Below are 26524 nucleotides of genomic sequence, written 5' to 3'. Positions count from 1 at the left end.
CACACACACGTGCACATACGTGCACATTACAGGTTATAGAGACAAAAGATTAGCGATGATCAATCTAAACCTTTTGTGGAAGAATTAACACACAAACGTCACAAACAGCAGAAATAACGACAGCAAAAGCAGAAAGAGAAGGAAAGTAAACGTCCGTCATGTTGTGCAGCATCAGTGATGCATGTTGAGATGAACAGAAGTCTGCAGACTCCTGTGTCGTTTCTCTCGATGGTTTGACCTTCAGTGCTGATGTCACACTGCAGATGTAGTCACAGATCAACGTTTGCAGTGAAATGATTGGCTGAAACACAGGAAGTGACAGCTGGAGTCACTCATGTAACTGAACCGAGCCTCCATCATGTTTGTCATGTTTCGTACGCTAAAGACGTCCCACGTGTGAAGGACGCGGTATGTTCTTCTGTAAGTGTGAGCTAGCTGTTTAGCTTCCCGTGTTTGTGCTAAGCTAGGCTCAACTCTTCATGGAGCCGGACTCAAATGTCCTGATAATTGTCTCAACTTTGACTTCCAACAACCCTGAGAGGTGGAGAGAAGGACTTTTAAACAGCTGGAGCTTTAATGACAGATGTGGGGAATGTGAGAGGAAATGTGGCTGCAGCCAAAAAGAAAATGTCAAGAACAAAGTGTGAAGTGTGAATGAAGACTTTATGAAAACAAAGCATTTCATCATCTCATATAATTAAAACACGAATTAAAGTACTTTTTTGTCGTTTGCAATCTTTTCTTGACATAATTGTCTCTTTTATTGTCTTAAACGGATAACTTAATCCTGTATATATATTTTACATTAAAGGGGTCCAACATCTAATGCATCTTTAAGTTTAGAAGTTAATCCAAATCATAGAAATGGTGACAATGCAGATGGTTCTCTTTAAAACGCACACTTGGTGCCTCCTACAGGCTCTCTAAATGTGGCCTTTGCACACGGTGGCAGACAGAAAGAGGCTGTGAGAGTAAAGTCAGTGTAACAGCGTGTGAGATTAATCTTTGCATCATAGTGTAACACAAAGCGACTAGTGCTACATGGAAGCATGAGGTAATCCTCTATTAGTCCCAAAGCGGTGAGCAGAACACATCACATGTCATCACGGCCTCTCGGCCACATACAACAGCCTTTGGACTTCCATCACACACGCTACCAGCTGATCTCACTGAGTCCAGGAAACATGCTAATCCGACCCGGAGGCCTTGGCAGCAGCGTGGATGTTCTCCCTCTGCGCTCCCTCTGCGCGCCTCCTTCCACCTGACTTCATCACGGTGAAGACGGCAGTAGAATAAGTCCACGCGTCTTCATTCCTCTGAGCAAACGGATTGTAAATCACATAAATGGATGAATACTGATCAATATACATCATATGTTCATCTGATCAATTGATCTTACCTTGAAATTCCCCTTTGCAACATTTTCTAGCAGAGAAGCAGCCGCTAAACATGAGATACATAATAAACTGTTGTTAGAGTGATAATTATGATAATAAGAGCTAATTAATGAGTGACAGGAAGTTTCAGAAATTTCCTGACGCTTTTGAAAGAAACTGAGAAACATATTTTACCGTTGCAGCATTGACAAGTTTTCCTCTTGATAATAAACATCAGGAAGACGACAACAAGCAGACAAAAAGCCAGAGCTGCTGACAGGACGATCAGAACCGTCTCCTGCAAATCCCACATGAGGGGGGCTGAAAGAAGACCAGCAAATAATCAGAGTCTGTATAAAAACTATGACGACCCGGTGAAGTCGGGCATCACGCGCACTCACTTTGTGATACAGGATCGGTATTAATGATTTATCGGTACCTTCAGTTTCCAGTGTTGTTCCTTCTCCAAGTAGCATCTGTCCACATGTGGCCGCGGCACAGTAATACGTGCCGGCGTCAGAGGAGCTGATGTTCTTAGAGAAGCTGTAGACACATCTGTGTGGAGGGGGAGCCTCAGGACTCTGCTCACATCCATCCCGGTTTCCATGGACATAAATCACATGTGGAGGAGATCTATCCGAGCCGGCTTTGAACCAGAACACCTTCTGTCCTTCTGGACATTCCGTCTCCTCAGAGACGGAGAGGACGGAACACTGCAGAGTCACTGAGTCTCCTGGACGGACGGGATCTGCTGGAGCGCTTTTAATGATTACGGGGACATCGGCTTCTGGTCCTGGAAATGAAGACATAATAAATATGCTTTAATGAACACAAGCACTGTTCATGTATGAATAAAATGACTTTCCCATTAACTACACACCGTTTTATACATAAACTACTTGTATGAATCATATTTACCTTCAATTATCAGAAATGTTGATTTCTTTAGTGTCACAGTGAATCTTTTTATTTCTAAACAATAGTAAACTCCAGTATCGCTCCGCTTTGCCTGATGAATGTGCAGCAGAAATGTTCCCGGCCCTTGTTTTGTTGTGATGTGAGAAATCGTATCGACCTCATAGTCAAAAAGAAATGTTCCTCTAAAGAACTCAGGTACGTTTCCAGAAACCAGCCTCATCCAGAACAAGGTTCCACCGGTCAGAGAGACGTTACGAGGACAAGTCAGAGACACACTTTGTCCAACAGGCTTTGTCTCAAAGATCAGATCGTCTGTGCATCCTGAAATCAGAGAACTCGGTTCAGTGATTGATGACAGAAAGAATCAGGAATGTGAGGTACCAACGTTTATCTGAAGTAACTGAGTCAGTTCAACGTGTACTTACGCCCCGCTCGGAGAACCAGGAGTAAATAAAATAGGATCATCTTCTTCTTCTTCTGCCACTTGAGACTAAAGTTGAATTAAATCATTTGACAGGATGATGTGGCTTAATGTGATCACAGCAGGGGGGCGGGATCAGCCGCACAGCGTTCTGATTGGCCTGTCATTGTTTTCTGATCCATACGAAACAACACCAGCAGCACCCGTTTGTTTCATGGTGGCTTTCTGCACAGCAAATACAAGACGTTTGATGGGATACTGAAGTGAGACAACCTGATGATCAAATGTGGTTTCACCTGTAAACTAGACTGCAGGTGTACAGTTCGTGATTGATGGGGTGAGATATCATCACTGTCCTCCTGATGAAGGTGGAGTAAAAGTTAGGACGTCCTGATTAGTTCCTACACACAGTCGAGCTGCAGAAACACTAGATGCTACGTTTCCTTCAGCGCCACTCAAACGTCTCTGTCCTTAAAGCTTAAAGTATCTCAAAGGGCACCGTGCTGCGTTAGAGACACGTCCATGTTGCTGTTTTAGCTCACACATCTAAGGATTGTAGTATTTATATCTTAAAAGTGAAAGACACAGCTGCTTAGTCACTCACACGTCCAGCTTTTAGATTCCCAGTGTGTGTGTGTGTGTGTGTGTGTGTGTGTGTGTGTGTGTGTGTGTGTGTGTGTGTGTTGTGCGTCTGTCTGGATTCTATCACAACCGAACATTTTTTACATTACAGCCTCCTTGCAGCTTTAGAGGATTCGTAACAATAGATTTTATAACATGTGACATAGAAAAAACAAAGAGGACACATACAGGAGACATAGAGGAGACAAAGAGGAGACATACAGGACACATAGAGGAGACATAGAGGCGAAAAAGAGGACACATACAGGAGACGAAAAGGACACATACAGGAGACATAGAGGAGACATACAGGTGACAAAGAGGACACAGAGGAGACATAGAGGAGACATACAGGAGACAAAGAGGACACAGAGGAGACATAGAGGAGACATACAGGAGACAAAGAGGACACAGAGGAGACATAGAGGAGACATACAGGAGACAAAGAGGAGCCATCTCGTGGCACATTGTTCATGCGTTGTACCTTCACAGCCTTGTTTAATGGTGCAGTGACAGACTGGAGGACAAAACAAGCAAACATGCATGTGTGGCGTGTTAAGATGCATCATGCACACGGTTGCAGGCGGTTGCATTAGAGACATGAAGGACGGACAGTTTCTCTGCTGTAAATGAAACAATCAGCCTGCTGTCGCTCCGTGTAGCTCCTCCCTCTCCACGCGTCCTGTAGAAAGGTGCGTTGTGAGCTTTGAGGGCCGGTCAGTGGGGACAATCAGCCCATCGCTCCTTCCTCCCACATGCAGAACAGATCTATGAAGCTCTCACAAACACCTGCGGGTTCATTCCATGGAGTAGTTGTCCCGTTACATATTTGACATTATATTTGCTTTAAGAGAGGAAAGTAACTGTGCACAACTCCTGACGCCTATTGTGTGTTTTTGCTCGACACTCACAGGAAGTTGTGGTGGACTTCTGCACAGGAGCTCACTGGCTGCTTTTGGGTCTCTGTGGCGTTGTGTCTTAATGTGCGTCTCAAAGCAGACAGCGAGTGAAACAGAGTGTGACTCATGACATCAGTCACTAAATGGGCCTTCATTGATACGAGTATGAAACTATGAAGGCGTCCATTGTGCTCTTGGCTTCACTGCCAACGACTTGTAATATTGTTAAAACGTTATTACGAGATGATGAAATGCTTTTTGCTCATGAAGTGTACATTTACCGTCTTTCTCTCATTTTAAGCTGCGAGTTCTTGACATTTTCTTTTTGGCTGCAGCCACATTTCCTCTCACATTCCCCACATCTGTCATTAAAGCTCCAGCTGTTTAAAAGTCCTTCTCTCCACCTCTCAGGGTTGTTGGAAGTCAAAGTTGAGACAATTATCAGGACATTTGAGTCCGGCTCCATGAAGAGTTGAGCCTAGCTTAGCACAAACACGGGAAGCTAAACAGCTAGCTCACACTTACAGAAGAACATACCGCGTCCTTCACACGTGGGACGTCTTTAGCGTACGAAACATGACAAACATGATGGAGGCTCGGTTCAGTTACATGAGTGACTCCAGCTGTCACTTCCTGTGTTTCAGCCAATCATTTCACTGCAAACGTTGATCTGTGACTACATCTGCAGTGTGACATCAGCACTGAAGGTCAAACCATCGAGAGAAACGACACAGGAGTCTGCAGACTTCTGTTCATCTCAACATGCATCACTGATGCTGCACAACATGACGGACGTTTACTTTCCTTCTCTTTCTGCTTTTGCTGTCGTTATTTCTGCTGTTTGTGACGTTTGTGTGTTAATTCTTCCACAAAAGGTTTAGATTGATCATCGCTAATCTTTTGTCTCTATAACCTGTAATGTGCATGTGTGTGTGCACGTGTGTGTGTGTGTGTGTGTGTGTGTGTGTGTGTGTGTGTGTGTAGATGAAGGTTATTAACGCCACTCACAAACAAATGACGCGTGGAAAGTTGAGCGTTGTGGTTTAAGTGTGAAAATGAAGTGTGAATCACTTCCTGTGATTCTCGGCATTTAGTCTTAGTGACGGTGGGCGGGGGGACGGGGGACGGGGGGACGGGGGACGGGCGGGTCTATGAAGAGCAGTAGACACTGAGTAGTTTTACTTGAGCTGTTGGTGGTTTTATTTATTTTGGAGGCTGCTGTGGAGAGACGGAGAAGTTTTGAAATTAATACATTTTGTAACCAGTCAGATTTCTCTGTGAGGTAAACGAAGCTCTACAATGTTTCCTTCTGCAGTATCAGTTCATGCTATGAGGATGAGCTGTTGGTGGTTTTATTCATTGGGAGGCTGCTGTGGAGAGACGGAGGAGAGCTACATCGATCCCTTCCAGCAGGACTCAGTGTCTCCTCAGCATGACAAATGTCTCTGCATGGAGGTCACATGCTCTGTAGAGACATTGTGACTCATGACTTGTGTCCATTGTGTTCCTTCAACATACACAATGCCACAGAGACATGAAGCTTCAGCAGCAGTTGATAGAATACGCACATTAAAGGGAGGAGGACCACAAGCTGTCTTCATCATATAAGTCCAGTTAGAAGAGAAACCCGGTTCTTCACCCCCTGACCTCACGTGGCTGGATGAGCGTCAGGACACCAGCACAATGACAGTAAAAGTCCTGCATTCAAATGGATTCCTCAAGTGTGAAACGCAGCTTATGGGCTCCGTGAACTAATAAATATTATGCTTCCAAGTCAATTAATGATGCAAGATATTCAAATGAATAATATAGCATTTCATTTGAATTGTTACATTTTGACATTTCTCAGTGAGGTAAATGAAACTCATGTTTTCTTCTTGTATGCGTACTACAGTTAAGTGGAGGTATCTTTATACTTCTATGATTATGAAATACATCGTAAAACATCTGTAGCTGTTTGGGGACCTCAGGAGAGCGTGTTCCTCTGGGTTCGGCCCGTGGGGGTTTAGATCTGGACTCTGATGTTTGGTCTTTGCAGGTTTATCGCTGAGGAAACAAGGAAGCACCGTTTCTATTCTTCAAAAACAAAATATCACATCTGCTTTTGTAAGTAAGTTGCAATTGATTTGAATAAATACTATCATAACATCCGAATTCAAAGGACCAATCAGATGTAAAGGATTACATTTAAATCCTTCTTAGAATTGTACATTGCTTAAATACTCACAATGAGAAGCTCAGGATGTAGAAAGTGAGGCAGAAAACAGTTTCTAGATTCAAGAGGAAATGCATTTAGTCCTTTTCAGCCAATCAGGATGATTTCTATCTGATGACCGTGTGACCAAACCTTTAAGGAGGAAGAATTCAGTTGCAGTGCAAGAGAAGAGGGGGCTTCACCACCATGATGGGAGGACTCGCTCTTCTGCTTCTTTTAGGAACACTGTGTGAGTGACACTTTACACCTGGTTATTGTTTCTATTAAACGATGTTGGACTATAAAGACAAATTAATACTTTACCTTTTTCACCTTCTTGTATCACGTGATCGATTTAATGTTGTTTCTTTTCTTTTCTTCAGACCCGATTGAAGCTGCAGAGGTTCAACAGGTCTCTTTGACGGAGGCTGAACTTGGTGGAAATGTTACGTTTCAGTGTCCAGTTTCTGAGGAGGAAAAAAATGTATTGTACTGGTACAAGCAGCCTCTTGGATGTACGATCCAAACTGTTGCTACAAGAATTTATTCTCAACCAACACTTAGTCCACAATTTAACAACTCACGTTTCAGAGTCACTCTGCATTCTTTGACCATCATGAATATCAGCAAAGAGGACGAAGCGACTTACTTCTGTTTCACTGGATCACAATTTTCACCACGTTTTGGTGATGGCGTCTTCTTGGCTGTGAAAGGTAAAATATATTTAACTTGCAGCGTTGGCGCCACATTTGATGTCAGACAAACACTTGAGATTTGAATTCCTTTGGATGTTTCCCTGAATCGTGCAGATGGAAGTCTGCAGAAATCCTTCCAGGTGGAACAAAGTCCGGAGGCTGAGTCCGTCCTGCCGGGCGACTCGGTGACCCTCCAGTGTTCTCTTGTCTCCAGGGACAAAGAGGACGGGGTCCAGTGTCCACACGGACACAGGGTGTTCTGGTTCAGATCAGGAGGATCCCATCCAGGCTTCATGTACACTCAGGATACACAACCGGGGGACACAAGTTGTGTCTATCGACTGTCCAAAAGGATCTGGAACTCCTCTGATGCTGGGACTTACCGCTGTGCCGTGGCCTCATGCGGACAGATCCTGTTTGGTGGAGGAACCAAAGTGGACACAAGTACGTTTTAAAGTCTCCCGTCTTAAATAGGGAATCACTCAGTACGATTTAAACTTCAAAGCTGGTGAGATTTAAATGAGAAACAAGGTAGTCATTGAAATAACTGACGTGAATGAGGCGTTAAGGGTCTATTTTGACATTTCTCTCATTCCAGGATCAAACCTGAAAGTGGTTGTCACAGTTCTTGGCGTCCTGTTGGCGTGCTGTGTGACTGTGATTATCCTCCTTATTTTCTACGTGAATCGAAGGAGAGCTGAAGGTCGGTTAACCAGATGAACACGGACTAAATGAAACATTAACTCATGCACATTGAGCCCCACCGACTGATCTCCTGAATAAGTGGTTGGCGTATTGAGCTCAGGGTCATTTAACTAAAGTTAGTAAGTAAAACGTATCACAGCAGCAGGAGAACAAAGCTCAGGTCACTGAAGACTTGGGAAGCAAGTAGTTAGTTGAGATGTTTTCAAGCTTCAATCATCAACAGCAGCGTCACGGCTACAAATCCAACACAGTCAGAGGACATCTGTCACCACGTTCTCTGTTCACCTGAGAACAAAGTCACACAGAGCTTATTATATTACATCAGATGATACGTTACTGCATTCTAGCAGTGGATCAGGATCAGGATCAGATACATCAATATATATATATATATATATATATATATATATATATATATATATATATATATATATATATATATATATATATATATATATATATATATATATATATATATATATATATAGTGGTTGAGTCAACGTGTAACTGTAAAGCGACTGAAAATGATTAAAACAACGATCACAATAAATGACGCACTTCTTTGTCCTTTTGTATTCAGCAGAAGCAACAAGCGGCGCCTGTAATCCTGCTCAATCCCAGCGGACAGCGGATCAATCAGCTGACCAGGTAAATATGTTCATAACCTTCATGCTCAGCGCCAGAGACTCAGAACATTATTCTGATTCATTGAAAAATACTCATATATAGCTAATGATAACCTCTATATAAGCATCGTGATGGTAACCTGTATATTTTAGACTTTACCTCTAAAGTCTGTTACTAATGGATGTTATTATTTGCAGGGCGGAGACGGAGAAGTAAGTAATTATGCAGCAGTGAATCTTTCCACAAGACGTGAAGTGAAAAGAGTGAAGAAAAGAGCTTCTTCACAGGAGTGTGTGTACTCCGCTGTGCGAGTGAACACACAACTCCACCTGTAGAGCAGCGAGGCTTCTCAATGGACGGACTTTGTTCAGCTTTGAATGTTCAAAACAAATGAGGGGAAGTTCATACTGTCATTTGAAATGAAATGCTTCCTGTTGGTCGAGTTCTTCTTGTGAGACACGTGAGCACGCTGGAATGTGACTGGTTGTCGAGGCGGAAGGAAAAGACATCAGTGCCTGAGGAAGAAGTATGCCAGTTTTCATTTGCATGGAAGATGTCAGAGAAAAGCCTTATTTCTTCTTTAAGCAGTCACTTTCTAAATTGCTGCTTTTATTGTCTTAGTGGATTAACAGTGTTATTTTATTTTCATTTTAAAAAGTCTGTTTTTTAATTCTACTTTTTCAGATCTACATTGTTTTTTCAATGTTTCATCTGCATTTCTAATTGTTGGTTGTTGGTGCACTTCATTGTTCCAAGGAAATAAATTGAATAAATACATTTTAATTGCACTACTTCCCTCAACCTGGCTTTTTAAGACGTGTTTTTAAAACTACATTTTTTAACAAAAAGAAAGTAGATTTCCTTCTTTGTTTTAGTGCTCCTCTCCCACACTGTTACATCTGCTGGTCATGAAAGATAAAATGTAAAAACAGTAGATTGCTGTAAATTGACGGTATCTTACATTATTTCATAATAACTGTAACATATAGTTACATTCTCATCCACAGCAGACGGCCGTAATCGAACAGCATTGTATTGAAAGACTTTTTTCACGACTGGACAATGGCCCTGAACCCAAATGCACGACTCGCAGGCAAAGTTCAAAAGAAATCAAAAGTTTATTAACAAATAGGCAAGTGCCATTGAACTAAAAATCACTCGTGGTCGAGGAAAAATACTACTCACAAAACCCTGGTTACCTGGCATGAGACCAGACGAACTGGCACAGAACAAGGGGAGACGCAGACAATACATACACACACAGGGTCGGGGCACAGGTGGAAACACAGGGCAGACAATCAGGAATCAGGAAACATTTATTACCAAATATGCCAAATATACAAAGATTCAGACCAGGACACGGGAGGAAGGAGCAAGTTGCTGGAGACGAGAGGGAGGTACATTTTCAAAATAAAACAGGAAATCACAGGACATGAGACAGTTTTACTAACGCCGTTTCCTGGGCATGACAGCACCCCCCCCCCACCCCCCCCTTTAGGGACAGCTCCTGACGGACTTCCGCGGTTGTTGAAGTCCCTGATGAGGGCGGGGTTCATGATGAAGCTGGAACGGACCCAGGAACGATGCTCTGGCCCATTGCCCTTCCAGTCCACCAGATATTGGTGTCCCCTTCCCCGTTTGCGTACGGCCAAAAGTCGCTTCACTGGGTAGACCGGGCCCCCATCGACCATGCGGGGAAGTGCAGGGGGTGCGGCTGCAGGCACCATGGGGCTCTCCTTCACCGGTTTAATCTTCCCCACATGAAAAGTGGGATGCACCCTCAGAGACCTGGGAAGACGCAGTCGGACAGAGACAGGGTTAATTACTTTAGACACAGGAAATGGGCCCACGAAAACCTGGGAGCCAATTTCCGGGAGGGGACGTGGAGGGGCAAGTCCCGTGAAGATAGCCAGACTTTCTGGCCGGGCTGGTAGGTCGGAGCTGGTCGGCGTCTACGATCGGCGGCCCTCTTCATACTCTCCGCACTGCGGAGGAGGACCTTGCGGGCGGCTGCCAAGACTCGGCGGCAATGCCGGATCATGTTATGGGCAGACGGGACGACCACCCCTTTCTCGGTCTCCTGGAACACGGGCGGTTGGTAGCCAAAGACACACTGGAAGGGAGTCAACGCAGTGGCTGCCGTGGGAAGAGTATTGTGGGCGTATTCAAGGTCAGGTCAGGTGTTTGCTCCAAGATGATGGGTTCTGGGATACCAGGCAATGGAGAGATGTCTGCAGTGCCTGGTTGAGGCGCTCAGCCTGGCCATTGGCCTCTGGTATTCTGACGTGAGACTGACCGTGGCCCAGATCAGCTTGCAGAATTCCTTCCAAAACCGCAATATAAATCGGGGCCCCCGGTCCGACACCACGTCCTTAGGAAACCCATGGATGCGAAAAATATTGTTAAGCATGGTTTCGGCCGTCTCCTTGGCGGACGGCAGTTTAGGCAGGGCGATGAAATGAGCCATCTTTGAGAATCTATCCACCACTGTGAGAACAGTGGTGTTACCTCGGGAGACCTGTGACGAAATCCAGCGAGATCTCAGCTGGGCACCGGAAGTGGTTGCAGCAGACCTGTCCGTGCCTGGGACGAGGTCTTGTTCCTGGCACAGAGAGGGCATGCCTCCACATACTCCCGGACCTCGCGTTCCATGGAAGGCCACCAGAACCGCTGTCTGATGGCGCACATCGTTCTCCTGATCCCTGGATGGCAAGTGAGCTTTGAGATGTTAGCCCAGTGAATGACCTGTGGGCGCATAGCAACCGGAACAAACAGGCGATTGACTGGACAACCGCTGGGTGTAGGGTTCTCACCATTAGCACGCTTCACCTCTGATTCTATCTGCCACGTTACCACTCCTACCACACGGTGCAGTGGCAGGATTGGCTCAGGTTTCATGGCAGTGGGCTCAGGGTCAAACAGACGAGACAGGGTGTCCGGCTTGGTGTTCTGGGACCCCGGCCTGTAGGACAAAACAAAGTCAAAGCGGTTAAAAAACAGAGTCCATCTGGCTTGGCGAGAATTCAAGCGTTTGGCCTTGCGGATATACTCCAGGTTCTTGTGGTCAGTCCATTCAATAAACGGGTGAGCCCCCTCTAACCAATGTCTCTACTCCAGTGCCAACTTTACAGCGAGCAACTCACGGTTACCGACGTCATAGTTCCACTCCGCTGCTGAAAGTTTCCTGGACAGGAAGGCACAGGGGTGTAGTTTGTGGTCCTTTGCAGAACCACCACTGTGAGAACAGTGGTGTTACCTCGGGAGACCTGTGACGAAATCCAGCGAGATCTCAGCTGGGCACCGGAAGTGGTTGCAGCAGACCTGTCCGTGCCTGGGACGAGGTCTTGTTCCTGGCACAGAGAGGGCATGCCTCTCTGAAGTTTCTGAAGTTAGCAAAACCCAGGAATTGCTGAACCTTCTTGCAGTTATCAGGTGTAGGCCACTGAGCCACAGCGCTGACTTTAGCCGGGTCCATTTGTATCTTTCCAGGGGCTATGACGAAGCCCAGGAAAGACACAACCTGGCATGAAATTCACTCTTTTCTACCTTAACAAAAAGCTGGAGAACTTGGCGGACATGCGAGTCCTTGTCCGGGGAGAAAATCAAAATGTCATCCAGGTGGTTAAGAAATTCTCTAAGCACGTCATTTATCAATGCCTGGAACACCGCCGGAGCGTTGGTTAGGCCGAAAGGCATCACGAGGTACTCGTAATGGCCAGAAGGCGTGTTAAAGCCGGCTGTTCCCTCCTTCCACAAAGGCACAGGACTAAAAGAGAGAAGGTTTTTGTTTCTTTTTGACAGTAAGGGGGCGGAGCCAGTCACCATGTGTCACAGGTTGGTCCTCTGGGGGGGTCTTGGAATGATGAGCACGAGGCAGTCAGGTCCATTGTAAATTTTTTTTATTGATTGTTCACACCAGCCGGCTCAAGCCTCCTCGCTCGCTCTCTCGCTGTCGCCGCATCTCTCCTACTTAACAGCAGAATACCAAATGCTGATTAACATCAGCTGAGGCCAATTGCCTCCCCCGGCACCGTTCCCTGACCCACTCCCTTCTCAGTCCCCCCCCTGCAGCCGAGCCAAACCACGCCCACCACCACACCATGGTATCTACACCTGATTGGTTACAAACACGTCTTTGGATTGGCCCGAGTGAGGCATTCACACAACAATAGAAGCCCATTTCCGCACTGAAGAAAGGGGATAGAAAGTCGATATGATGAGAGAAAACGTGAAAACACAAACGACACCTTTATGTAACCGTAGTGGACCGAAAATGACAACCAGCTACAAGCATCATTTACCATCATTACCGGCAGCAGAGACGCCACTCAAAAGCACAAAGGTCCACTTTTCAGAGGCAAAGTGAAAAGATGGGAATCCATAATTCTATTAGGACACATGTTCTGGAAACATTGACTGTCTCTAAAAAACGCTCATTTCACTGCATGGCTTCATCTCGTTTAAGTTACATTTTACATTTGAAAAATGATTATTTACTGTTGTGGTCTAATCGGATCACGTTTGCTCAGCAGAAAGCGCTCGTGGCTGCTTTGATTGGCTCCTTATTCTCCTCTTCCTCAACGCACACGCTGGCCACACCGAGCTGGTCCACAGCGTCCTTCCCTTAGTGATGCTAATCGCACACAAACCAACAACTTCTAACCAACTACCACGCCACTAACCCAGCACCAAATATCATATATGACGTTATATTTATACAGCTCCAGCTTTACACAGCAACCATCACGTCTGTGATTTACCACCTGAACTTATCAGCACAAAAATACAAACATGTTTAAAGGATTTTACAAGGTTTTTATTTGTTTTTGATAATTTTCTTCATGCTTAATCAAATTATACAGTAATTAGTTTCTTTTCCAGAGGCAAATGGGAGCCTTTTCTCCAAGAAGAATGAATGAAAATGATGTAAATCTCTTAAGAGTTGTCAGAGGTCAGTGTGGCATTAGACAAAATGTTTGTTTTATACAAGATCAGCTACTAAAGTTATTTTCAAATTAATCAAATCATGATTTCACACTTATGAGAAAAGAGAAACCCTTTGAGAAGAGGGAAACCTTTCATCGATGCAAACAGCAGAAGTTTACGTCGTTACAGACGAGACCCAGTTGGAAACATCCCTCAGACCTCTGACTATCTGAGGTTCAAGCACCTGTAAAAAACTAAGTAAAAGACTGTAACTAATAGGAATAAAATGACATGAATCAATAACACATTTGAAGCAGAAAATCAACAACTAAATTGACTTTATGTCTAATAATAGAACAATGTTGTTAATGTATCACTAAGTCCTGACACCAGCGTAGACGGTCTCTGCTGCTGCTTCAGCGTTCTCTCTCTCTGCTCGGACTGTTTTCCTGGCGGTGAAGGTTGGTGCAGAATAAGTCAGAAGGTCTTGATCTCTCTGAGCAGATGGAAAGTATTATGAAACAGCATATTTAACAGCATATTGAAACGTCAATAACATCATTTTCTCTATGAACCCACCTGCTGACCTCGGGGGTCACAGCCGGCTTTTTGAGGAGTAACTGCATCTGTTTCATAAAAAGAAGCAGAGCTTTAGGAGGAAAGACTCTGGAAGCTTTTGAAGGAAACTGAGAAACATATTTTACCGTTGCAGCAAGTTTTCCTCTTGATAATAAACATCAGGAAGACGACAACAAGCAGACAAAAAGCCAGAGCTGCTGACAGGACGATCAGAACCGTCTCCTGCAAATCCCACATGAGGGGGGCTGAAAGAAGACCAGCAAGTAATCAGAGTCTGTATAAAAACTATGACGACCCGGTGAAGTCGGGCATCACGCGCACTCACTTTGTGATACAGGATCGGTGTTAATGATTTATCGGTACCTTCAGTTTCCAGTGTTGTTCCTTCTCCAAGTAGCATCTGTCCACATGTGGCCGCGGCACAGTAATACGTGCCGGCGTCAGAGGAGCTGATGTTCTTAGAGAAGCTGTAGACACATCTGTGTGGAGGGGGAGCCTCAGGACTCTGCTCACATCCATCCCGGTTTCCATGGACATAAATCACATGTGGAGGAGATCTATCCGAGCCGGCTTTGAACCAGAACACCTTCTGTCCTTCTGGACATTCCGTCTCCTCAGAGACGGAGAGGACGGAACACTGCAGAGTCACTGAGTCTCCTGGACGGACCGGATCTGCTGGAGCGCTTTTAGTGATTACGGGGACATCGGCTTCTGGTCCTGGAAATGAAGACATAATAAATATGCTTTAATGAAAACAAGCACTGTTCATTTATGAATAAAATGACTTTCCCATTAACTACACACCGTTTTATACATAAACTACTTGTATGAATCATATTTACCTTCAATTATCAGAAATGTTGATTTCTTTAGTGTCACAGTGAGTCTTTTTATTTCTAAACAATAGTAAACTCCAGTATCGCTCCGCTTTGCCTGATGAATGTGCAGCAGAAATGTTCCCGGACCTTGTTTTGTTGTGATGTGAGAAATCGTATCGACCTCATAGTCAAAAAGAAATGTTCCTCTAAAGAACTCAGGTACGTTTCCAGAAACCAGCCTCATCCAGAACAAGGTTCCACCGGTCAGAGAGACGTTACGAGGACAAGTCAGAGACACACTTTGTCCAACAGGCTTTGTCTCAAAGATCAGATCGTCTGTGCATCCTGAAATCAGAGAACTCGGTTCAGTGATTGATGACAGAAAGAATCAGGAATGTGAGGTACCAACGTTTATCTGAAGTAACTGAGTCAGTTCAACGTGTACTTACGCCCCGCTCGGAGAACCAGGAGTAAATAAAATAGGATCATCTTCTTCTTCTTCTTCTGCCACTTGAGACTAAAGTTGAATTAAATCATTTGACAGGATGATGTGGCTTAATGTGATCACAGCAGGGGGGCGGGATCAGCCGCACAGCGTTCTGATTGGCCTGTCATTGTTTTCTGATCCGTACGAAACAACACCAGCAGCACCCGTTTGTTTCATGGTGGCTTTCTGCACAGTAAATACAAGACGTTTGATGGGATACTGAAGTGAGACAACCTGATGATCAAATGTGGTTTCACGTGTAAACTAGACTGCAGGTGTACATTTCGTGATTGATGGGGTGAGATATCATCACTGTCCTCCTGATGAAGGTGGAGTAAAAGTTAGGACGTCCTGATTAGTTCCTACACACAGTCGAGCTGCAGAAACACTAGATGCTACGTTTCCTTCAGCGCCACTCAAACGTCTCTGTCCTTAAAGCTTAAAGTATCTCAAAGGGCACCGTGCTGCGTTAGAGACACGTCCATGTTGCTGTTTTAGCTCACACATCTAAGGATTGTAGTATTTATATTTTAAAAGTGAAAGACACAGCTGCTTAGTCACTCACACGTCCAGCTTTTAGATTCCCAGTGTGTGTGTGTGTGTGTGTGTGTGTTGTGCGTTTGTCTGGATTCTATCACAACCGAACATTCTTTACATTACAGCCTCCGTGCAGCTTAAGAGGCTTCGTAACAATAGATTTTATAACATGTGACATAAAGAAGACAAAGAGGACACATACAGGTGACATAGAGGAGACATACAGGAGACATAAAGGACACATAGAGGAGACATAGAGGCGAAAAAGAGGAGACATACAGGAGACAAAGAAGACACATACAGGAGATATATAGGAGACATACAGGAGATATATAGGAGACAGACAGGAGATATAAAGGACACATTGAGGAGAAAACGAGGAGACATACAGGAGTCATACAAGGGACAAAGAGGAGACATAGAGGACACATAGCAGAGACATAGAGGACACATAAAGGCTACATACAGTAGACATAGAGGACACATAGAGATGACATGCAGGAGACAAACAGGACACATAGAGGAGACATAAAGGAGACATAGAGGACACATATAGGAGATATAGAGGAGACATAGAGGACACATAGCGGAGACATACAGGAGACATAGAGTACCTCAGTTCCGCATTTGATACCATAGACCATTGTATCCTGTTGCAGAGACTAGAACATTTAATTGGTATCAAAAGAACTGCACTCAGCTGGTTTAAATCCTACTTATCGGATCGATCCTAGTTTGTGCTTGTAAACGGTGAATCCTCTAAGACCACCAATGTTGGTCACGGAGTCCCACAAGGTTCTGTACTTGGTTCGATTTTATTTACCCTCTATATGCTTCCTTTGGGCGATCTTATCAGGAAACACCGCATAAACTTCCATCAAAACTTGGATGACCGGCAACTTCCTGATGCTAAACTCAGAAAAAACAGAAGTTATCTTGACAGGCCGAGAGCGCCTTCGAAGCCAGCTGTCACGTGGTGCACTTTTTATGGATGGAATTGCTCTGGTACCCAGCAGCACCGTCAGGAATCTGGGCGTTCTCTTCGACCAGGATATGACCTTCAACTCACATATAAAGAAGACTTCAAGGACCTCCTATTTTCATCTACGTAACATATCAAAAATCAGGAACTTCCTGTCTCAAAGTGATGCAGACAAATTAGTTAATCCGTTTGTTACTTCTAGACTGGACTACTGTAATTCTTTGTTATCAGGCTGCTCCTGTAAATCTCTTAAGCCTCTCCAGTTGATTTAGAATGCTGCAGCACGTGTATTAACAAGAACTAAGAAAAGGGAGCATATCACTCCTGTATTAACTTCTCTGCACTGGCTCCCTGTTGAATCAAGAATATATTTTAAGGTACTTCTCCTCACCTACAAGGCACTCTCTGGTGAGGCACTGTCGTATCTTAAAGAGCTTGTAACACCTTATTGCCCTACAAGGCAACTGTGCTCCATTGACGCTGGGTTACTTGTTCCTATGGTTTTTTAAAAGTAGGATGGGTGCCAGAGCCTTCAATTATCAAGTTCCACTTTTGTGGAACCAGCTTCCACTTTCAGTTAGGGGGGCAGGTTCGGTCATCTCTTTTAAAGCTCTTTTAAAGTAAAGCTTAAAACGTTCCTCTTTGGTTTTGCTTATAGTTAGGGCTGGCTCAGGTTAGCTTGGACCAGCCCTTACTTTAGCTGCTAAAGGCTTAGACTGTCACGGTGTGGGTTTGTTTCCTGTCTTATTTTGTAGTTTTCTGCTTCTTGTCTCCCTGGGTAACTTCACTTCCTGCCTTGTCCTGTCATCCCCTGTGATTGTCTGATTGTTTCCACCTGTGTCCAATCACCTGCACCTCCCTAGTGTATTAAAGCCATGTGTGTCTCTTGTCACTTGTCGCGTCGTTGTCGAATGTTCTGGATGTTCCTAGTTCCTGCCTGCCTTTTTGCCCCTTGGCCTTTTTGCTTTTTGCCTTTTGCCTATTAAAGTCTTGTTTTCTCAAAGCCTGCGTTTGAGTCCTGCCTTCCCCGCATCCCCGACATAGACTGCCTGGGGACTTCTTAGGACACACCGAGCTCCTCTCTCACGCTCTCGTTCTACAATAATTCATGTTTTATTAATGCACATGACTAATTCAGCTTCTTTCCGGGAGATGTATTTTACATTATACTTGCTTTAAGAGAGGAAAGTAACTGTGCACAACTCCTGACGCCTATTGTGTGTTTTTGCTCGACACTCACAGGAAGTTGTGGTGGACTTCTGCACAGGAGCTCACTGGCTGCTTTTGGGTCTCTGTGGCGTTGTGTCTTAATGTGCGTCTCAAAGCAGACAGCGAGTGAAACAGAGTGTGACTCATGACATCAGTCACTAAATGGGCCTTCATTGATACGAGTATGAAACTATGAAGGCGTCCATTGTGCTCTTGGCTTCACTGCCAACGACTTGTAATATTGTTAAAACGTTATTACGAGATGATGAAATGCTTTTTGCTCATGAAGTGTACATTTACCGTCTTTCTCTCATTTTAAGCTGCGACTTCTTGACATTTTCTTTTTGGCTGCAGCCACATTTCCTCTCACATTCCCCACATCTGTCATTAAAGCTGCAGCTGTTTAAAAGTCCTTCTCTCCACCTCTCAGGGTTGTTGGAAGTCAAAGTTGAGACAATTATCAGGACATTTCAGTCCGGCTCCATGAAGAGTTGAGCCTAGCTTAGCACAAACACGGGAAGCTAAACAGCTAGCTCACACTTACAGAAGAACATACCGCGTCCTTCACACGTGGGACGTCTTTAGCGTACGAAACATGACAAACATGATGGAGGCTCGGTTCAGTTACATGAGTGACTCCAGCTGTCACTTCCTGTGTTTCAGCCAATCATTTCACTGCAAACGTTGATCTGTGACTACATCTGCAGTGTGACATCAGCACTGAAGGTCAAACCATCAAGAGAAACTGCACAGGAGTCTGCAGACTTCTGTTCATCTCAACATGCATCACTGATGCTGCACAACATGACGGACGTTTACTTTCCTTCTCTTTCTGCTTTTGCTGTCGTTATTTCTGCTGTTTGTGACGTTTGTGTGTTAATTCTTCCACAAAAGGTTTAGATTGATCATCGCTAATATTTTGTCTCTATAACGTGAAATGTGCATGTGTGTGTGTGTGTGTGTGTGTGTGTGTGTGTGTGTGTGTGTGTGTGTGTAGATGAAGGTTATTAACGCCACTCACAAACAAATGACGCGTGGAAAGTTGAGCGTTGTGGTTTAAGTGTGAAAATGAGGTGTCAATCACTTCCTGTGATTCTCAGCATTTAGTCTTAGTGACGGGGGGACGGGGGGACGGGGGACGGGGGGACGGGGGACGGGGGACGGGCGGGTCTATGAAGAGCAGTAGACACTGAGTAGAGTTTTACTTGAGCTGTTTGTGGTTTTATTTGTTTGGAGGCTGCTGTGGAGAGACGGAGAAGTTTTGAAATTAATACATTTTGTAACCAGTCAGATTTCTCTGTGAGGTAAACGAAGCTCTACAATGTTTCCTTCTGCAGTATCAGTTCATGCTATGAGGACGTTACAGTTAAGTGGAGGTCCATGAGGGTTCTACCAGCAAACCAACGCTCAGCTCCCTTCTCCCTCCGGCTGGCCAGAGGTGAAAGGTCAAAAGAATCAACTGGGTCGAGTTTAGAAATCAATAACTAACAGAAGCAAATACAGGAAATCTCCACAAGCCACATATGTATGTATGTATGTACTGTATGTGGCCGTTTGTGATTGTCTGAACATTTAAACATAGCTCCTCCCACGTTGGTCACCATGACATCCCACCTGGCGACCAATCTCTATTCCCCTTAATATTACAATACATTCATTGGCCTTTGGCTTAAAGCGTCTTTGAGTTAAGCTGTGATGTCATGCATTACATCACCCTCATGTAACATTAACCATCATGGTTTCATGTGGTCCAAAATCAACCATCCGGAAGAAGCTTCAGCAACATACATCTGAATACTTCTATGATTCTGAAATACATCATAAAACATCTGTAGCTGTTTGGGGACCTCAGGAGAGCGTGTTCCTCTGGGTTCGGCCCGTGGGGGTTTAGATCTGGACTCTGATGTTTGGTCTTTGCAGGTTTATCGCTGAGGAAACGAGGAAGCACCGTTTCTATTCTTCAAAAACAAAATATCACATCTGCTTTTGTAAGTAAGTTTAAAAGCAATTCATCAACACTATCATGACATCCAAAGGACCAATCGGATGAAAAAGATTACATTTAAACCCTGCTTGTAATTGTACATTACTTAAATACTCCGAATGAGAAGCTCGGGATGCCGTAATCTGTGCGCTATCAGGGTTTATAAAGTTACAATTCATGATGAGATACTTAAGTTGTTGCATCAATGAATTAATTACTTTATTCATAACAATTCATGTACCGTTACCATGAGGCACCAGGCAACAGTTTCTAGATTCAAGAGGAAATGCATTTAGTCCTTTTCAGCCAATCAGGATGATTTCTATCTGAGGACCGTGTGACCAAACCTTTAAGGAGGAAGAATTCAGTTGCAGTGCAAGAGAAGAGGGGGCTTCACCACCATGATGGGAGGACTCGCTCTTCTGCTTCTTTTAGGAACACTGTGTGAGTGACACTTTACACCTGGTTATTGTTTCTATTAAACTATGTTGGACTATAAAGACAAATTAATACTTTACCTTTTTCACCTTCTTGTATCACGTGATCGATTTAATGTTGTTTCTTTTCTTTTCTTCAGACCCGATTGAAGCTGCAGAGGTTCAACAGGTCTCTTTGACGGAGGCTGAACTTGGTGGAAATGTTACGTTTCAGTGTCCAGTTTCTGAGGAGGAAGAGAGTGAATTACTTTACTGGTACAAGCAGCCTCTTGGATGTATGATCCAAACTGTTGCTACAATAACTTTCACCAAACAAACACTTAGTCCACAATTTAACAACTCACGTTTCAGAGTCACAGCAGGAGAGACTCATTCTTTGACCATCATGAATATCAGCAAAGAGGACGAAGCAACTTACTTCTGTTTCTATGGATCATTGTATTCACCACGTTTTGGTGATGGCACCTTCTTGGCTGTGAAAGGTAAAATATATTTAACTTGCAGCGTTGGCGCCACATTTGATGTCAGACAAACACTTGAGATTTGAATTCCTTTGGATGTTTCCCTGAATCGTGCAGATGGAAGTCTGCAGAAATCCTTCCACGTGGAACAAAGTCCGGAGGCTGAGTCCGTCCTGCCGGGCGACTCGGTGACCCTCCAGTGTTCTCTTGTCTCCAGGGACAAAGAGGACGGGGTCCAGTGTCCACACGGACACAGCGTGTTCTGGTTCAGATCAGGAGGATCCCATCCAGGCTTCATGTACAGTCAGGATACACAACCGGGGGACACAAGTTGTGTCTATCGTCTGTCCAAAAGGATCCGGAGCTCCTCTGATGCTGGGACTTACCGCTGTGCCGTGGCCTCATGCGGACAGATCCTGTTTGGTGGAGGAACCAAAGTGGACACAAGTACGTTTTAAAGTCTCCCGTCTTAAATAGGGAATCACTCAGTACGATTTAAACTTTAATGCTAGGAAGAAAAATAAATGAATAAATGCAGGTTTGAACAATGTTTGGTCATTTACCAGCCGTGTGGCTTACAGGAAAAAATCAGGAATCAGGAAACATTTATTGCCAAAATATGTCAAACATACAAGGAATTTGTCTTGGCGGTTGGTGCGTGACATACAGTGTGACAACAGACAACAAGACAGCAGTGCACAAGTAATAAAATAAAGTAAAATGAAATGCTAATGCAATGGGTTAGTAAAAAAAAAAAAGAATAAGGCCATGGGTTAGTACAAAACAAGGGAATAAAGTTAAAGTTAAAAAACTTAAAATATTAAAAAAGTTTAAATATTAGGCATGAAGTGCACTAGCGAACAAGTAACAAAGTGACGACAAAGTGATGAATGACAGTTAAAGTGACGTGTGCAGTGTGAAGGGGAGCGACCGGTGGGATGTTATAGTCAGTCAGTGGGGGACCGGCTCTGTTGATGAGCCCGACTGCCGACGGGAAGAAACTGTTGGTGTGGCGGGAGGTCTTAGTCCTGATGGACCTCAGCCTCCTGCCAGATGGAAGGGGCACAAACAGGTTCTGTCCGGGGTGAGAGGGGTCGGCTACCATCTTTTTAGCTTTAAAGAGATCGAAGTGTCCATACAGATTGATTTGAGCATTTGTGTGTTAAACCCTGTGTTGTAGGGTTGTATTGTGCTGTATGTGATTCTGTGTTCTGTTTGTTTCAGACGGGTTCTGGTCCTTTGGTGACGTATTTCTGGGTTCTGTCGTGGTTCTTAGTTTGAATGTTGCAGCCGTCCTCATTTACGTCATCAAGACAAATAAGTGTGATTATTGCAATAATGAAGGTAAGAAGCTTCCTGTCACTCATTAATTAGCTCTTATTATCATAATTATCACTCTAACAACAGTTTATTATGTATCTCATGTTTAGCGGCTGCTTCTCTGCTAGAAAATGTTCCAAAGGGGAATTTCAAGGTAAGATCAATTCATCAGATGAACATATGATGTATATTGATCAGTATTCATCCATTTAAGTGATTTACAATCCGTTTGCTCAGAGGAATGAAGACGCGTGGACTTATTCTACTGCCGTCTTCACCGTGATGAAGTCAGGTGGAAGGAGGCGCGCAGAGGGAGCGCAGAGGGAGAACATCCACGCTGCTGCCAAGGCCTCCGGGTCGGATTAGCATGTTTCCTGGACTCAGTGAGATCAGCTGGTAGCGTGTGTGATGGAAGTCCAAAGGCTGTTGTATGTGGCCGAGAGGCCGTGATGACATGTGATGTGTTCTGCTCACCGCTTTGGGACTAATAGAGGATTACCTCATGCTTCCATGTAGCACTAGTCGCTTTGTGTTACACTATGATGCAAAGATTAATCTCAGACGCTGTTACACTGACTTTACTCTCACAGCCTCTTTCTGTCTGCCACCGTGTGCAAAGGCCACATTTAGAGAGCCTGTAGGAGGCACCAAGTGTGCGTTTTAAAGAGAACCATCTGCATTGTCACCATTTCTATGCTCCATAGATTTTGATTGACTGATTGCTATTTTGATGTAAACTTACAGCTGCATTAGATGTTGGACCCCTTTAATGCAAAATATATATACAGGATTAAGTTATCCATTTCTGCATAATGCTCTCTGGCTAATTAACTAGTCGTATCACAGTGGCTGTTGAAAGGTTCTCTCCTGCTTCTCATTAAGCTGTTCTCACTCAAAGTTAATCAACAAATGGGATTAAAGTTGTGCTTCTAAACTGTAAACACAAAGTTTGTCATCTTTCTATTGCTCCTCTCCATTTATCTTTGAAGATGGGAAGAAAAGAAGTGTTAAGATGTTGTAGCTGTAGTTCCATTTCACAAGTGGAGCCCCCTACTGGATTCTGCAGGTATTACTCTCCTCCAATCACAAGCAGGCATTCGTTCACTGAAGAGCTGCATGAAAGCAGCCGGCCAATCAGGACACGCCTTCCAAAGGGAGGGATTTTGTCTTTGTCCTTCACCCCACAAAGCAGACTGGGGCCCACTGATGGGGGGTATGTCGGGGTCTTACAGTATTTCAGCACGTGGCCAATGATGTCATGAAAGTGAAGCAAAGTGTAAAAGATCCTGACGTTCTAATGTATGGAATGCCGTTTTAGTCAAAATTAAATAAATGAATAAATACATAAATACATGAAATATCCAATTGAAATACATTATGAACTAAATAAATGAGGCAATAAATACCTGAATATTAAATGAATGTAATTATTTCATGGTACTTTTATTTCATAATGCCACTTTTCATTTCATGGTACTTTTATTTCATAATGCCGTTTTACATTTCCGGAGATTTTTATTTCATAATGCCGTTTTACATTTCCTGAGATTTTTATTTCATAATGCCGTTTTTCATCTCCAGAGACTTATTTCATAATGCCGTTTTACATTTCCGGAGACTTTTATTTCATAATGCCGTTTTTCATTTCCAGAGACTTATTTCACAATACCGTTTTACATTTCACGTTCTTATATGCAAATCAGGGGGCGTGGCTACATCTAACATTCAGAACAGACAACAGAGCCGTGTGCAAAAGAAGGCTGGCTAAGGGACGTTAGTGTTTACATAATGGAAGACATCGTTGGGCTCCGAGGTAGCATGCTAGCATTAGCAGATCAAATCGATCAACATGGGTTTTCTGCAGATAGGATTTTGACACATATTGAGGTTTTTTTGGAAATACTAGGGCGGATAAGTGCTCTTCTCTTCATACATAGACAACGAAGTTTTAAATAGTTTAAGACTGATTGAGCACCGCGTGCATGTGGAAGAGGTCCAAGTTGATGAAGTCAACATTAGCACTGGTACTACAAGCACAGGTGCTGGACGCCCGCCTCTGGATATTCCTGGCGACGAGCTGGCTAACTTTGTTGTCCGGTCTATCAACCTGAGAAATCGCGGATCTGTTTGGTGTGTCATCCAGCACGATTCAGAGGAGATTGGCCGAAGAAGGCCTTAGGTAAGTTAACTTACTTATTGAGCTTAAGAGTAGTCTATGGTGGGCACTGTGCAGTATGTGCAAATATTTAGGGATGTTTAAAGGTTTTAGAATATATGGGAAAGTATATAGTCCAGGATCCACAGCCCGTAAAGGGGGGCAAAAAGCGCCAGTATTATAAATGTTTTTGCCCACCATAGCCTACTCTTTAGCTCAATAAGTAAGTCATTGGACTGATCTCTGGTGGGCCATCTCCAGAGATCTCCGGTGATGCTCCTCCATCACCGTCTGGTACGCTGCAGCCACAGCCAAGGACAAGGGCAGGCTGCAGCGTGTCCTCCGCTCTGCAGAGAGGCTGATCGGCTGCAACCTGCCGTCCCTGCAGGACTTGTTCGCTTCCAGGTCTCTGAAGCGAGCTAAAAAGATGGTAGCCGACCCCTCTCACCCCGGACAAAACCTGTTTGTGCCCCTTCCATCTGGCAGGAGGCTGAGGTCCATCAGGACTAAGACCTCCCGCCACACCAACAGTTTCTTCCCGTCGGCAGTCGGGCTCATCAACAGAGCCGGTCCCCCACTGACTGACTATAACATCCCACCAGTCGCTCCCCTTCACACTGCACACGTCACTTTAACTGTAATTCATCACTTTGTCGTCACTCGTCACTTTGTTACTTGTTCGATAGTGCACTTCATGCTTAATATTTTTTAACTTTTTCAATATTTTAAATTCTTAAACTCTAACTTTAGGGCGTCACGGTGGCGTGGTGGTTAGCACTGTCGCCTCACAGCAAGAAGGTCCTGGGTTCAACTCTGCCCAGTGGCCTTTCTGTGTGGAGTCTGCATGTTCTCCCCGTGTCTGCGTGGGTTCTCTCCGGGTTCTACGGCCTCCTCCCACAGTCCAAAGACATGCTCTAGGGATCAGGTTAATTGGGGACTTTAAATTACCCGTAGGTGTATGAATGTGAGTGTGAATGGTTGTATGTCTCTGTGTAGCCCTGTGATTGGCTGGCGACCAATCCAGGGTGTACCCCGTCTCTCGCCCGAAGTTGGCTGGGATGGACTCCAGCCCCCCTGCGACCCTGTGTGCCGGAAAAGCGGTTTGACGATGGATGGATGGACCTCTAACTTTATTCTCTTGTTTTATACTAACCCATAGCCTTATTCTACTAACCCATTGCATTAGCATTTCATTTTACTTTATTTTATAACTTGTGCGCTGCTGTCTTGTTGTCTATTGTTACACTGTCTACTGTCACGCACCAACCGCCAAGACAAATTCCTTGTATGTTTGACATATTTTGGCAATAAATGTTTCCTGATTCTTGATTCCTAGATACACGCTCTACAACATAAGGAGAATACGTCCCCTTCTCACCAGGGGACGAGGGTTAGAGGGCCCGGCCTCTGGGGGTCGGCGTTCAGGGAGCCAGACGGGTTCCCGAGAACTGGTTCAGGGGAAAAAACTCTGCTGAGTCCTTGTGTGGTAGCGTCATTCTGTCACGATCGGGGTAGGCAGACGCAGAGTTCCACACAAAAGACTAGTCAAAATACATACTCGCCAAGGGAAAAGGAACCGGGACCGGGACCAGGAACCGCTAAGACTTTCACCAAGACATTCAGGATAGAACATTCAATGACGCAACGAGGGACAAAAGACACACACAGCTTAAATACACTCGGTAGGTGCAGGTGATTGGACACAGGTGGAAACAATCAGACAATCACAGGGGATGACATGACAAAGCAGGAAGTGAAGTTACCCGGGAGACAAGAGGCCGGAAACCACAAAATAAAACAGGAAACAAACCCAAACCGTGACAGAGAGCAGCCATTTTTTTCGGGGGATTGGCGAACTAATCCAGCAGCTCAAAGGTTCAAGTTTTCGATGTGTTGCTATGGTAATTTAGCCAAACCTGCTGCGGGGAACCGACAAGCCTGATCTACGTCATCTTATCCTGAAAATGATCCGGCTAACTGAGATAACCACGTGTGAGGAAAGTGGCCCCGTTGGCTCTGTAGGCGAATATTTACATTTACTAAACCTACTTCATAAATAAGTAGTATTTCAATACAATGCCGTTAAATTACGGTCATCTGCTGTTATTATAAATTGACGGCATCAACTGTTTAATTACATTTATGGCATTGACCATGATGAAAATGTAACTAT

At 44.4% G+C, this 26524-nt stretch overlaps 2 protein-coding genes and 3 long non-coding RNA genes across 15 annotated transcripts in view; 2 read left to right on the top strand and 3 right to left on the bottom strand.

The window, feature by feature from the left end:
- Nucleotides 1–28: 28 nt before the first annotated feature.
- On the bottom strand, nt 29–2856 carry LOC120813860 (uncharacterized). Of its 2 annotated transcripts, XR_013467463.1 has the most exons (6): nt 2720–2856; nt 2295–2615; nt 1816–2169; nt 1572–1697; nt 1400–1443; nt 1224–1316 (listed from the first exon to the last, which is right to left on the bottom strand). It is a non-coding gene; the product is annotated as an uncharacterized LOC120813860 (long non-coding RNA). The 2 variants fall into 2 exon arrangements; XR_013467464.1 differs by lacking the exons at nt 1224–1316; nt 1400–1443 and adding an exon at nt 29–301.
- A 967-nt stretch (nt 2857–3823) lies between these two features.
- Nucleotides 3824–26524, top strand: part of LOC144406253 (uncharacterized) — a 40133-nt gene continuing 17432 nt past the window's right edge. The window contains exons 1-7 of one of the 8 annotated variants that reach the window (XM_078101680.1): nt 6212–6345; nt 6590–6679; nt 6813–7142; nt 7239–7568; nt 7723–7827; nt 8410–8477; nt 8654–9244. In XM_078101680.1, coding sequence (XP_077957806.1) covers nt 6637–6679; nt 6813–7142; nt 7239–7568; nt 7723–7827; nt 8410–8477; nt 8654–8791 — 1014 coding nt within the window. In that variant the 5' untranslated portion in view covers nt 6212–6345; nt 6590–6636 and the 3' untranslated portion in view covers nt 8792–9244. Of the gene's footprint in view, nt 5432–6211; nt 6346–6475; nt 6680–6812; nt 7143–7238; nt 7569–7722; nt 7828–8409; nt 8478–8653; nt 9245–26524 lie in introns of those variants that run through there. The other 7 variants (XR_013467461.1, XM_078101683.1, XM_078101679.1 and 4 more) reach the window with 7 other exon arrangements.
- On the bottom strand, nt 6140–6666 carry LOC144406256 (uncharacterized). The gene is made up of 3 exons (XR_013467468.1): nt 6583–6666; nt 6463–6505; nt 6140–6281 (listed from the first exon to the last, which is right to left on the bottom strand). It is a non-coding gene; the product is annotated as an uncharacterized LOC144406256 (long non-coding RNA).
- LOC144406275 (uncharacterized) lies at nt 13251–15332 on the bottom strand. Its single transcript, XR_013467506.1, has 5 exons — nt 15229–15332; nt 14804–15124; nt 14325–14678; nt 13962–14206; nt 13251–13878 (listed from the first exon to the last, which is right to left on the bottom strand). It is a non-coding gene; the product is annotated as an uncharacterized LOC144406275 (long non-coding RNA).
- LOC120814468 (uncharacterized) lies at nt 20246–23137 on the top strand. 3 transcript variants are annotated; one of them, XM_078101695.1, is made up of 6 exons: nt 20246–20422; nt 20556–20897; nt 20994–21323; nt 22101–22220; nt 22307–22350; nt 22434–23137. In XM_078101695.1, exons 1-6 carry the CDS (start codon nt 20380–20382, stop codon nt 22560–22562), a joined length of 1008 nt encoding a protein of 335 aa, XP_077957821.1. In that variant the 5' UTR covers nt 20246–20379; the 3' UTR covers nt 22563–23137. The 3 variants fall into 3 exon arrangements, with proteins under 3 accessions (XP_077957821.1, XP_077957820.1, XP_077957819.1); XM_078101694.1 differs by having other exon boundaries at nt 20320–20422; nt 22302–22350; nt 22434–22523; XM_078101693.1 differs by lacking the exon at nt 22307–22350 and having other exon boundaries at nt 20320–20422; nt 22101–22198.

This window comes from Gasterosteus aculeatus, chromosome 4 (assembly GCF_964276395.1).
Source record: "Gasterosteus aculeatus chromosome 4, fGasAcu3.hap1.1, whole genome shotgun sequence".
NCBI classification, from domain to species: Eukaryota; Metazoa; Chordata; class Actinopteri; order Perciformes; family Gasterosteidae; genus Gasterosteus; species Gasterosteus aculeatus.
Note: the sequence above shows the minus strand (reverse complement) of the source record. Positions and strands in the feature narration are given on the sequence as shown.